Source organism: Centruroides vittatus, unplaced genomic scaffold (genome assembly GCF_030686945.1).
Source record: "Centruroides vittatus isolate TY-2023 unplaced genomic scaffold, ASM3068694v2 contig_393, whole genome shotgun sequence".
NCBI lineage: Eukaryota > Metazoa > Arthropoda > Arachnida > Scorpiones > Buthidae > Centruroides > Centruroides vittatus.
In genome coordinates this window covers 1,788,362-1,800,788 of record NW_027122209.1, presented here as the reverse complement: position 1 = coordinate 1,800,788, position 12,427 = coordinate 1,788,362, and the positions used below count along the sequence as shown (strand labels likewise).

Genomic DNA, 12,427 nt, shown 5'->3' with positions numbered 1-12,427 from the left:
GAAACGACGTAACCCTGAGGTATACCAAAATATACAGAGAAGCTTTTACTCGAATTTTGATCATTTTACTTGAATATATGGTCATTTAAAACTTGTATATTTTCTAAATCCTTCACCTATTTTTTAGTATTATTCATTCTCTTTAAAATTAATTTGTGAGTAAGATAAAGCTTTGACCAGTGCAACACACTTTGAAAAACACTCAATTTAAAATACAACTGCAAGGAGCAGTTGTATTTTAAATTGAGTGTGTTTCAAAACACGTGTGTTTGTATTTTTTTTTTTTTTTTTTTTTGTTCTTTCAAAATGCAAATATCTGTTGTCTGTATTACAAACAAGAATTAAGAGTTAGAATTTAACCATTGTTGTTACTTTAAACTGTATTTATTGGTTGACTTCTAATTCTTGATTGTAAATAAGACATTTGAGAACAAAACAACCAAACAAGCAGCTACATTTGTCTTTGTTTTCATTTTAACAAACTATGGCTCAGCCTTTAACCTTTGCATTATGGTTCTGTGATGTTTGTATTAATACTTTGAAAGAGCAAAAAAGAAAGGTCTTTACATTATGGCAATTCCACACTGGTCTAAGTAATGGAATGGTACAATGAACTATTACTGATTAAAATATCATATCCCACACCTTCTTGTCTGTCACTACCCCAGATATTCCTCATTAAAAATAATTCATGCTAACACTGAATTTTTCTTTGACAGTCAGTTGGACATTAAACACTCCACTATTTCTCTCCCTTACTGACTCCCTATCAGTCTCTTAGCCAGGAATAAATCATTGGGGGATTGAAAAATGAAGGGCAAACTGAAAAAATTGTGTATGCCTATGAATAGCCCAATATTAGGATTGTCTACATGAATACCTCAACTTTAATTTTCTGCTTTTTCAAGCTTACTGTGGGTGATTATTATTAATATGATCTGTTAAAAATAATTCAAGTGACAAGGGTTGGATGCACGATAAAAAATAATCACAATTTAACCTGTTCCCTTGTGCTGAGTTTGTGATGGATGAATGGTATTTCTTTTTTTCCAGCCAGCACTATTAGCTACAATCCATGTGTTAAACAAGTAACATTAGTCTAGATTTATATAATGCATGTTTTTATTTTCTATATTTAGCCTCCAGCTTAGTCAGCAGTTCCCTATTACATTTTTTAGGGGCTTAGCCACATAGCCCTATAGCTATGGCACTGTTCCCTACATCTTACAAGTTAGTAAGATTCCTCATGTTAGGGAAATTGTCCCTATAATAATTGTCTGGAATAATTGTAAATAGAATTTAGTATCCAGTTTATCAATATTTTAAAAACAACCATTTGATCTTTTATTAAGAAACTTATATTTCTGTTTTCAACTTCTTCCAAGAAAACCAAATAATTACATAATTTTCTGATGGGGAAGCTCACCAAAATGTTGTAAGCTTTTCATTATTACTTGAAAATAAATGAAGCAGATAATAAATTATAATCTTTATTTTTACACTAAATTTCTTTACATTTCTTCTATGTCAAAAGCATTCCTTCTGGATTACTTCTGCATCTGAAAATAAATGAAATGATTAAGCAACATGTATATTGATGGGTGCAGTTGGACTAAATTATCTTAATGTATCAGACTGCAAGAAACATTTGGACTTTATCTAAAGATTGCAGGATGGTCTGAAGGAAGTCTAGGGAATGAATCTTAATTACTTTCAATAACACCAAGATTCTGTATCCAACAGTAACATTTAAATTACATGTAAGTGCCTATGAGGCTACTAACATGCAATAAATTTGTGTGTGCTATGCAACATAAAGTTTGGTATCTAATAGCAATTGAAGGCTTATGTCTTATATATCTTCCCTAAGTCTGAAGTACTAATATCTATGCTGTTAATTACTGAATTAATAAGAAAAATGCAAACTCCATGTTTCATGATTTGCATACTATCAAAATTCTTAGATGTATTTATATCTTTAATTTACTTAAACCAATATAAATGCCACGGACATGTGGTTACTATCCTTGAAATAACAAGCATGTACCCATTAAAATCCAGAGCAAAAATAACAAAAAAATTAAAAAAAGCAATACATGTTTTTTTTTATTTTGTCCTGGTTTTTGTAACACTAAAATACAAGGTCTCTAAGATGAAGAAAAAACTGATCATCTATTTCTTACCTCACCTGGAAACATTGTGTATTGTACTTCTCAATTATGACTTAGAGTTATGAATTAACCATTAAAAATTTTAAAAACATACCTTAACTCTGGTAAATTATCTCTTCATGTCCCAGTTAGAATTAACTGAGACATGAAGAGATAATTTACCAGAGTTTAGGTATGTTTTTAAAATTTTTAATGGTTAAAGATGATCAACTTTACATCATCTGTACTCTTTCCAGTAAAAAACTTTAATGGAGCAAACATTTTTGACTCTTTTTAATTAAAAACCTGAAATAGCCTCTAAGAATATCCCAAATTTTGGGATACTCCATTTCTATTTAAAACTTTTAAATAATGTCATGTTGTTTGAACATTCCAGTTCTAGCTTTTCAAGAGTATAACAAATGATGATCAAAATATAAAAAATCAGTACTAAAAGAAGAAAAGCCAAATCTAGAACAAGTTACTTCTCTTGAATCAGTGGTGGAATTATGGCTTGATTTATTGAAAAGTGAATAGACTATTATAAAATGTCCAATTAAAACTTAATAAATATGCAGCTGAAGCCCAAACAGAGCAGACTAAAAGTTTGAAAAAAGATGTTCTTAAAACAGATCTCGATGTACGGAATGCCTCTACAAATTGCAAGGCTCTTGGAAACTGCTTCAACTTGCAACTTAAAAAATGAGTTTTTGATCAAATCATTGACAGAATTTATAGTTATAGTGCATTGATGAATAAAAAAACACAAAAATTGTTTAATCTTCGTTAAATAGTCACTAAGATTAAACAATTTGAGTGAATGAGCTAAAGTATTAAGGATTTTTTGTAAATAAAATGAACCAGAATTTAGAATTTTAAGATGATCAGTATAGGTAAAAATGTTCAGTTTTAATAATGGAATAATAAATATAGATACTTGAGAGATTCTGCATATCAGATTTAAAATCATGATTTTAAATCCAATATGAAGAATCAAATATTTCAGAAAAACAGAATCTGATTAATATGCCTAATTGGACATCTAATTGTCACATCTATTATTTTTATTGTGCCATGTTTATTCTAAAGCCATTCCTAGAATATGACTGTATAGATTTCACATAATTTATACAAAAAAACCTTTGTTATTATGTTTCAATGCAATAATGTATAATTAAAAAAAAATTGGTACATATCCATTGTTCTATTAAATCTTCCATGACAAATTTTGAAAATACTTTGGTACTTTACATTTTTATAAAAATAAAAACTATTACACATGTACACAACATGGTCTACTACTATGATTACTATCATGACATGCTCATGTAAAAATTATAATAAAAGATATCAAAGATACAATTCTTTTTGCATTCCCGAAACTTGCTTTCTATTTTATTCAAATTTTGATAAATTATCATAGAGATTGACCATCTCATTTTTAATTCTGCAAAAACTTTACAACCGGGAGACAAATTTAACCATATTTTCCTAAGTAATTTTTACCCTAAGGCATTATGACCTTATACATTATGATTTAAATTTAAACTTGTTTTTCAAGTATTCCATACACATATATCCAACTTTAATTTGAAATACAGCAAGTTCTCACTTAATGTTTTTAATAGGTTCTCGGAAATTGTAAGCAAAATGAAACCAATGTTACTATAAGCTAAATGATATAAACACGAGGTAAGTTTTCTATTAGATGTTTGCAAACTCCCATCTCATAGAATCAATTTTACTGTTTATAAAGTAAATTCAACAATAATAATTATAAATATACTTGTATTTTTCTTCAATAACATTACAACAAAACAACATTAACTGAAGACTTCTATTATAAACTTAAGTGATGTTATAAATATAATTTACACTTGGTGGAAGAAAGTTAATGGTAAGACATCAGTAAAGACTATAGGCTGAAGAATGCATTAAGTGTTAAAGTTTTTCTTAAATAAAGTTTGTTTGGTTGTACAGAATCAGGAAGAAAAAACATTTTACTGGTGTTTATAGATACTATATGATCTCAGTAAGGTATATCATATCTATGGTTAGAAAAATTTCTTGCTAATATACTAGAAAATAGACTTATTTACTATATACCAAGCACAATACAGTACAGTAGAAAGTGCTTATTGTAATCACTTTGAGAATCATCTATGCTGATAACATCAAGTGGGATAAGTAAATAACACTATAATTAGTGGAAATTCTGGTTTTATTGAATCTGGCTTTAAAAAGATATGTTAAAAGTTGGACTTCATAGCGGTAACTTTGAATTGTAGGCTGCTGAAACTGTTATCACTTCATTTAATTAAATGAAGTCATTTATTATCCTGTATTAAATGGTTTTTCAAGACACTCATCTCCAGATACAACAATTTTAAAAACAAACACAACGAAAATACAAATGAAGAACACTCGTCTTAAAATATATAAGAGCATACAGATTACAGTAAAAATTATTATTAGTCTTTTTTTTTATAACTAATTATCTGTTTTACACAATTTTGAAAATTACTGAAATTAAAATTTAAATAAGTTTTGATCTCTGAAATAAGCTTAGTAACAGGCTGAAAGAACATATTGATATCCTAACTGCAAAATCTTTTTCAAAAAATTATCAGATATGTAGAATTCTGCAATAAAGTTTATGTAACTCCCTATTCTATCTGGATATGTTGTTTGAAAGAAAAAAGCTGTTTTGGTATTTTCATACTTAGTCAAATACACTCAGAAGCTGGAAACAAGATAACTAATAATTCATCTTGCGTTTTAATACTACTACTACTACTACTACCAGCAATTATTTTCTTAAAAAATAAATGTTTTTGACCTCTTCAGGTATACAAACAGAATAATTTGAAAGTTTCCAAAAATTTGATAAAATTTTAACATAACTAACAATATTAGTGTTCTATATATTTGGAAATTTAAATTGACAGATATCCAATGAAATTTGAATATAGCTCTCTGAAGTATTCAAAAGATTTTAAAAAGGCTTCAAAAACTTTCCTATAAAATTCAAAAACTGGATTAAAAAAAAGTTGTTGAAGTATTAAAGCACTAGGTAAATTATTAGTTTTCATATGTATAGTACAGTGTGCTTGGCTAATAGTTTGTTGAAACATCTATTAAAAGATTATATTTCTGTTCAACTATTCAGCACAATCAGAAGGGCATAAATCATTAAAATAAAATTTTAAAAATATCTGTCAAACTAAATAGTAATATTTTCCCAAGGGAGAGAAAAAAAGAAAATATGAATAAATGACAGTAGGTAAAGGCAAATATCATATACCTTAAATTTGTATGGAAACCCATTGGGTTATCGTGTTTAAAATACTTATGAAAGTGGAATGGATTATGTACTAATTTTAACTTGCAATTATGAATTCAAACAATAAACTAAGAGCATCTTTAAAAAAATGTAGAAAATCTTTTGCATTTGATAGATATATTCATCTACTATCATGATTTTCACGAAACCACAAATGTATATAAAATTTAACATTATATATTTTTTTCCCACACATTTTCTATAAAATCAACCCATGCTTTAATTGAAATTATTTTACATTTCTTCTGAACTTTTATCTTGAAAGCTGATAAGTTTTTAGTAATTTCCTATCTATGCAATAACTGTTAGAGAATTATAATCAGTTCCCAACTAATGATGTGTAGAGGAAATCAGGGTTAGTTGTGACAGTTTTTACTTAAAATTTTTTTTATGAAGGTTTGACTTAAAATAGAAATCTATAAGTCTGCTGACAGGTTAAGCATTCTCTTAGCTATATATTCCACATTTTTGTACTTTTCTATGAATTTATTAATATTCTGAAATATTCAGTTTTCTGAAGAGTAACATGTACCCCTTAGTGGGGTAAGTTGTTACAGAGCCAGGGCAAGTTGTTACATTTACTTTTTTCAGATTACATCATGTTTACTTTCACATTTTCAATTAAAGTTTAAGGAATATTTATTTTAAAAAACTTTCACAATGAAATGCAGTTATACATATATATATAATAAGAGAAAAGCCATTGCACCAATTCAGAACATATTTCTTAACACAAAAGCTCTTACAGAGCATAATGATTTTATCAAAGTCCATTGATATATCAGAAACACAGTGAATACGAACATAATAAGAATCAGTTCCTCTGCAGCGCTCATGTGCCCATTTTTTACACTCGGTGCATTGGATCCACTTTTCCCTAGAACTACTAAGAGAGAATGGTCTGAAAAAATCAAAAAAAGCAGTCTTCGTCGTCTTTTCTGAACTACTACTGACTTGAAGTTTCCTTTTTACGTTCTTCTTCATGGGTCTTCTGTCTTTGTTGAGTGAGGTCTCCCTTTTCTGTCCTTTCTTTGCATTCTTTTTCATTCTTTCTTCATATTTTTTTTTGAAGCTGTTCTTTCACCTGAGTATCAGTTAATATTGACGATTTCCCTCTCTTCCTGCAGCCCATAGTTTTGTGAAAGTTCGAACCCACCGGAATTTAACCGGTAGTGATATATCCTTTTCCGCACGTGTAGAAGGAAAAGGGATATGAGTCAAAAGGAAGAAAAATTGTACCAGAAGGAACAACCGACGAAAGGTGCGGATTGGTGAAACTGAACAATGTGACCACCTCAATAAAAGGGCGACGAGGGAGGAAAGGGGGGCCGCTTAGGTAGTATCGAGTCGACTGTGTGTGCGTGCTACAGTCCGAGAAAATCCAACCGAAAGACGACCCTGACCGGAAGGACCGACCCAGATCACGAGGTATGACCCCAAAGTCGTGTACACTCTCCCTCCGCGAAGCCGCACCCCGGTGACAGTAACTCGCCGGATTGTACCCGTTATGTTAGCATTAATAAATCTTTGTTATTGGTTTAATCCATTGTGATGTCCTTTATTCGAATGTTATCATCCGCCGCTCTAACGTCAAACCCATCCACCTCTTCCACTCGCGTAACACGTAACTCATCCGAACCGCCATCTTGACGTGGGCAAGTCTAACGGACTTGTTAGCCGTAAAAGGAGGAACGAGACTCCTGTCCACCTCCCGGCACCCACAGTTTTTCTAGCTCCTGCCTTTAGGTACAATCTTATATCTTCGGGAGATATGGGGCATTCTTTAGAGACTCCACTAGTAGAAGGACCTTGTGCTTCATGGACATTAGTTTGCCCATCTGCACTGCTGGTATCTTTGGTATAGTCCTCAATGGCAATATTTTGCAGTCCCTGATGTGATTATCTGGTGGAACAGGTCTGTCAGTAAGAGCTGAGGTTAGGAAATCTTCATCCAAGAAAATCCGAGAAAATGCGGTTGAATGGCCATATTCCCAGTTTTGTGTTATATTTATGTTATATTTCTTGGTGTTAAGGCACTAGTTAAAGCTTCTTTGACAATTCCTGGAATGTCATAGATTGAGATCGGAATACCAGGGTGGGAGTTCATGAAGTCAGTGCATGCTGAGTAGTAAAATTTTTTGAATGGTCCATATACACTCACATCTAGAGGTTGCAGACAATGTGAAGTGTGAGGTGGAAATGACAGGAAGTAGATTCTGTTTGCTTTGCAAAAATCAAGAACTGGTGATGACAAATGAGAAATATGGTTATCACGAATGACCAAAACTGGCAAATAGACTGATGATGATACGTGTTTGTGGAAATGTTCCATAAACTGCAAAAAAATTGGTCTAGTCATCCATCCACTGGGATGAGCAGCACCAATGCAACCTGTTGGACCCTGGGCGATGAAATGCTGCTTAAAGTGGAAACGTGGAAATATGAAGAGGGGAGGTACAGAATTGCCTATAGCACTTACTGCTACTTCAATCGTCAAAATAGTTCCCTTTTCTGCAGATGCTGTTCTTCCTACTTGTTTTTTGCCCTTCTCAGCTATAATTTTATTTGGTTTTTGAACTGTAGTTGAACCTGTTTCATCCACATTCCAAACCTGGTGCCCTTCAAATTGGTGACATTGAAGAATATCTTGCAAATTGTCATAAAACTGTCCAATATTGTGAGTTTCAAAGCTTGTTGCCCTAGATAAACTCGTGGCCTCAGGAGTTTGAAGGGATAATTTGGGATGTCTTTTTAAGAATCCTGAAAGGCAGTCTTCTGTAGCTTGCTTTGTTTCGTTCCATTTTTTCGGATAGCTGACTTTGCAGGCAACACCATATTCATATGCAATCATCCTTACATCAGTGGAAGATAAACCGTAGTAAATTCTACTTGAATGAACAATATATTCCTCGAGTTTTGATTCTTGTTCATCAGAAAAAACTTGCCTGTGCCTAGTGTAACCAACCAAGTTGAAAGATGGTGCAGAAGTATTGTTATTTTTCTCCACTCTTTTAATGTAGCATTGGAGAGTCATAAAATTAATTTTATAAATATCAGCTGCTTTTTCAAGTGATAACTTCTTTTCTTTTACATCCTTTGCTGCAGCTTCATAAATACTCACATCTGTAGAACCTCTAGTGGTTTTCCTTTTATGCATTTGTGGCATTTTCTGAAATATAATAAAAAATACTAGCAAACAAATACATAGGGTAAGTTGTTACAATGTAACAACATGCTCCAATCCCACCACTTTGATTAAATGGAGAAATACTCTTGAGCATTTCAAGATATTTATGATGCAATTACAACAAAATATTACACTATCATATACTATTAATAAGCATGTTAAACATTGAAAACTTGCCACACAATCCTATATCCAACAGTAGATGGGGGATCACAATACAAAAAAATTACTTTTAGCTTGGAAAATGATAAAAACGAAGATATCACAACTCTAACAGCTCTTCCTACTGCCAAATCTCATGTGGTGTTAGAATGACGTAAGTGTTGAATAGCATGTTAATCAACAAGTTAATCAACTTATCAACAATAATTAACTACCTCTTGCGAGTGCTCAGAAAACTTAGTGTAACAACAAACCCTGTGTAACAACTAATCCTGGTCTCCCCTACTGGTACTTATGACAGTAGTATATTGGAAAAATTATTTTAAAGTCCCAACCAATGGCCACACTTGCTAATGGAATAATGGCACAAAAATGAACTGAAGATAAAAAATGGGAGTGTGGTGAAACAATTCAACAAACACAGACTTACATTCATTCTCTCTTATGTAAGGCTGAAGAATCTTATTCTTCTTAGTTTGTCATATGTATGTATATATATATATATATATAAGGGTGATTTAAAAAGTAAGGTAACAAGAGCTCTCACAGGTGTCATATTCCTCCTCTTGTTTGAATTTCCCATTAGGGCAGCAGCAGAAGACCACAGCTTTATCGCACAGACGGTGCAAATGATGGTGCAAATGTTGTGTCAGACTCTTGCAATATCATTTTAAAAATGGCTGTGCTCATGGAAACGTGGAAGTGCATAGTGATTTGGTCTGAAGGGCAACTTACCAGTAGAAATTCATTGTCAACTTGTTGAGGTGTACAGTGGTAATGTCATGTCACAAAAATAGGTGTGGGTTTGATGCACTGAGTTTGATAAAGGCAGGACAGATGTGCAAACTGAGCAAATTGAATTGTTATAGTGCTTCAAGTGGAACATTTTCCCTATAGCCCCAACCTGGCACCCCTGAGATTTCCATCTCTTCGAACCATTGAAGAAGCATTTGGGTGGCGATTCCAAACCAATATGGAAGTTCAGCAAGCCATCGTGGCATGGCTGAAGGGACTTGATGCAGATTTCTTCTCTGCCAGCATCAATGTCTTGGTATATCATTGGAATAAATGTTTGGACAAGCATGTTGACTATGTTGAAAAATAATATGTACCAGTGCCATAATAATCTGTATCACTATATCTGCCTGTGAAATAAAATTTGTACAGGAGAGCTCTTGTCGCCTTACTTTCTGAATCACCCTCATATATCGTTAATATTGTTGAGATTTTTAAATAAGTATTTCCATTTCCCAATTATAAAACAGTGTTGGGAAAAACCAGATATTCTCATAATCACTTCAGTTTTCAAAAAACCCAGTTTCAGTAAAAGCTAGTTTTTAAACATTAGATGCCAAACTGGTTTCAAAATTGGTTTGAATTCAATAGAATTAATGTTTTATCATCATATGTTATTAATATTAATAAAATAGTACAGTAAATAGCTGAGATTCACAAATGTGCCTTTATCATGTATTATTCCTGCCAAATAGAGGTCAGTGTTTCTTTGATATTGGTAAATGCTACAGTCTTAAGTATTTAATAATTAGTATTTAAAAACTTTGTTTTAAAATTAATTCAGGCCAGTTTTCATATTAATTTCAAAATTTAAACACAATACATATTCATGGCATTATTTTAAAAAGTCAAGGATAGTAAACTGGTATTATATACAAATTGTAATGTTACACTGAAATTTTCTGCTGGTATGTTAGTTACATGGAATTATCTTAAATTCATGCATACTTTAGTTCCAACTACAGTAGGGAACCGAAAATCGGAATCAATTGGGGACTGGGGTTGTTCAGATTAGTGATTTGTTCCGATTACCGATTATGTACGAAAAAATACATTAACCTGTCCGATGTTCAAATTTTTCTCCGTTGCGTGTCGCTTCGTGTTGAATTTTCGCCGATTTTAAGCCTAACGAAAATTTTTATAATAATCATCGAGGCTATCGTATCGTTAAAAATTATTTCTGCATTTTGTACAAACAAAATAAATATATTGAAGAATATAAAAACATGAAAATTATACTTTAGAAGTAAATTTAGTATCAAAAACGTTCGATTCAGCACGACACAGTCCGACTGAAAATCGTTCCAATTACTGGCGATTCCAATTACCGGGGTTCTGATTAACGAGTCTCTACTGTAGTATCATTTTGAACAGGCAATGAAATTTACTATTTACAAAGTAAATACAATGATACTAATTTCATTGCCTGTTCAAAATGAACTTCTGTGTTTTGCTGAAACTGGTTTACTGAAAACTAGTTTTGTTGCTAGCACTAGTAAAAACTAAAAATACAAACCAATAAGAAAGTAATTTCGTAAAAAGGATCAAATTGAATGTAACAACTCATTAATAATGAAAAATTAAGCTTCAAATACTTAAAAACAAAAATACAAATTTTTAACATGTTAAGCTTGGCTGTCAAAAAGAAAAATTATTTGAAAGAAAATTAATAACAATTATACTAAAGAAAAATATTTCAATGCAAGTATGTTTTCAACACTTTAAAAGATTTCCTATAATTATCACACACTTGAGAATCTAATTCAGCCAAATCCAAATGCAGACAAATTGAAGTTTTTCTGCAGCCCTTCTGAAATATGTAATTACCTATTTTGTTATTCATAAAATTAAAAAAAATTTTTTATTATTGCGTACAGATAAATTTAGTGAGTAAAAGAAACTGGAAGCAAAAATTGAATTTAGATTCTAAATTCCAGGGGGTCACTCTGGAAAATTAGAAAATACTGCCAACTATTCACAGTTTTAAATTTTTTTTGTTACTTCAAATTATTTATTTTCTTGCTGATTAATGCAGATTCTAGTAGCCTTATCAGTTTGGCATCTGGAAAGCAAAAGTAACATGTTAAGCTTCCTCCTTATGACAAGAGGGCCAGATGTTTGGGTCTCCAATTCGAATGAAACTTCGTGAGCACATACACATAATACAAACAGCTCCTTGTCCAAATAATAGGACCCACTTCTCAAGCATTTCTGAAAAATGGGCTTCTGAAATTTAATGTTTAGCTTATAAGTCTTTGAAAGTTTCACTTCTCTGAGTGTCGGATAAGATGCCATGCATTAGAGCTAGACAATGTAGGTTTAAACAATGCCATGCATTCATAGTTTTAGTTTTTTTTATGTGTAATATTATTATTTTATCACATCATTAGCATTATTATTACTATTATTATTCCTCATGTACAGCTTATAAAACAAGAAATTAAAAATTATGATGTCATTTCCCATTTAGCAAAAACAAAGTCTCTAGATTTAACTCTTATGTTGTTAAATAAAATTTTTATTTCTTCATATTTATTTTCAGATATGGTACTATTGTGATATTTGAAGTGTAACAAACATGAGCACATGAGAAAATTGTCTATAAGATTAACAATTAAAAAATTACAATGCTGTAAATTTTCGTCTGACAGAGATTATTTTTTTAATAAATTGAAGACAAAGTCTGCCCAAAAAAGACCACCATTTATTTTTTCTGGGTTTCAGACAATATACATTCTTGGCAACTGACTTTTCTTTGTAGGCTACTTATCGCCAGAAGTTAAAAAAGGC

General features: G+C 31.5%; 3 protein-coding genes across 3 annotated transcripts in view; 1 reads left to right on the top strand and 2 right to left on the bottom strand.

Moving 5' to 3' along the window:
- Window positions 1–12,427, bottom strand: part of LOC136976092 (S-adenosylmethionine synthase-like) — a 274,541-nt gene that overhangs the window by 30,778 nt on the left and 231,336 nt on the right. The gene's annotated exons all lie outside the window — the stretch shown is intronic.
- LOC136976096 (UPF0235 protein C15orf40 homolog) overlaps window positions 1–12,427 on the top strand; it is a 62,709-nt gene that overhangs the window by 44,975 nt on the left and 5,307 nt on the right. The gene's annotated exons all lie outside the window — the stretch shown is intronic.
- Window positions 7,502–8,659, bottom strand: LOC136976118 (uncharacterized). The gene has a single exon (XM_067271332.1). The coding sequence runs from the start codon at window positions 8,657–8,659 to the stop codon at window positions 7,502–7,504; it is 1,158 nt and encodes a 385-aa protein (XP_067127433.1).

What these genes read in the sequence shown, in the direction of transcription:
- LOC136976118 (XM_067271332.1), bottom strand. Translation starts at nt 8,659, where the DNA reads ATGCCACAAATGCATAAAAGGAAAACCACTAGAGGTTCTACAGATGTG.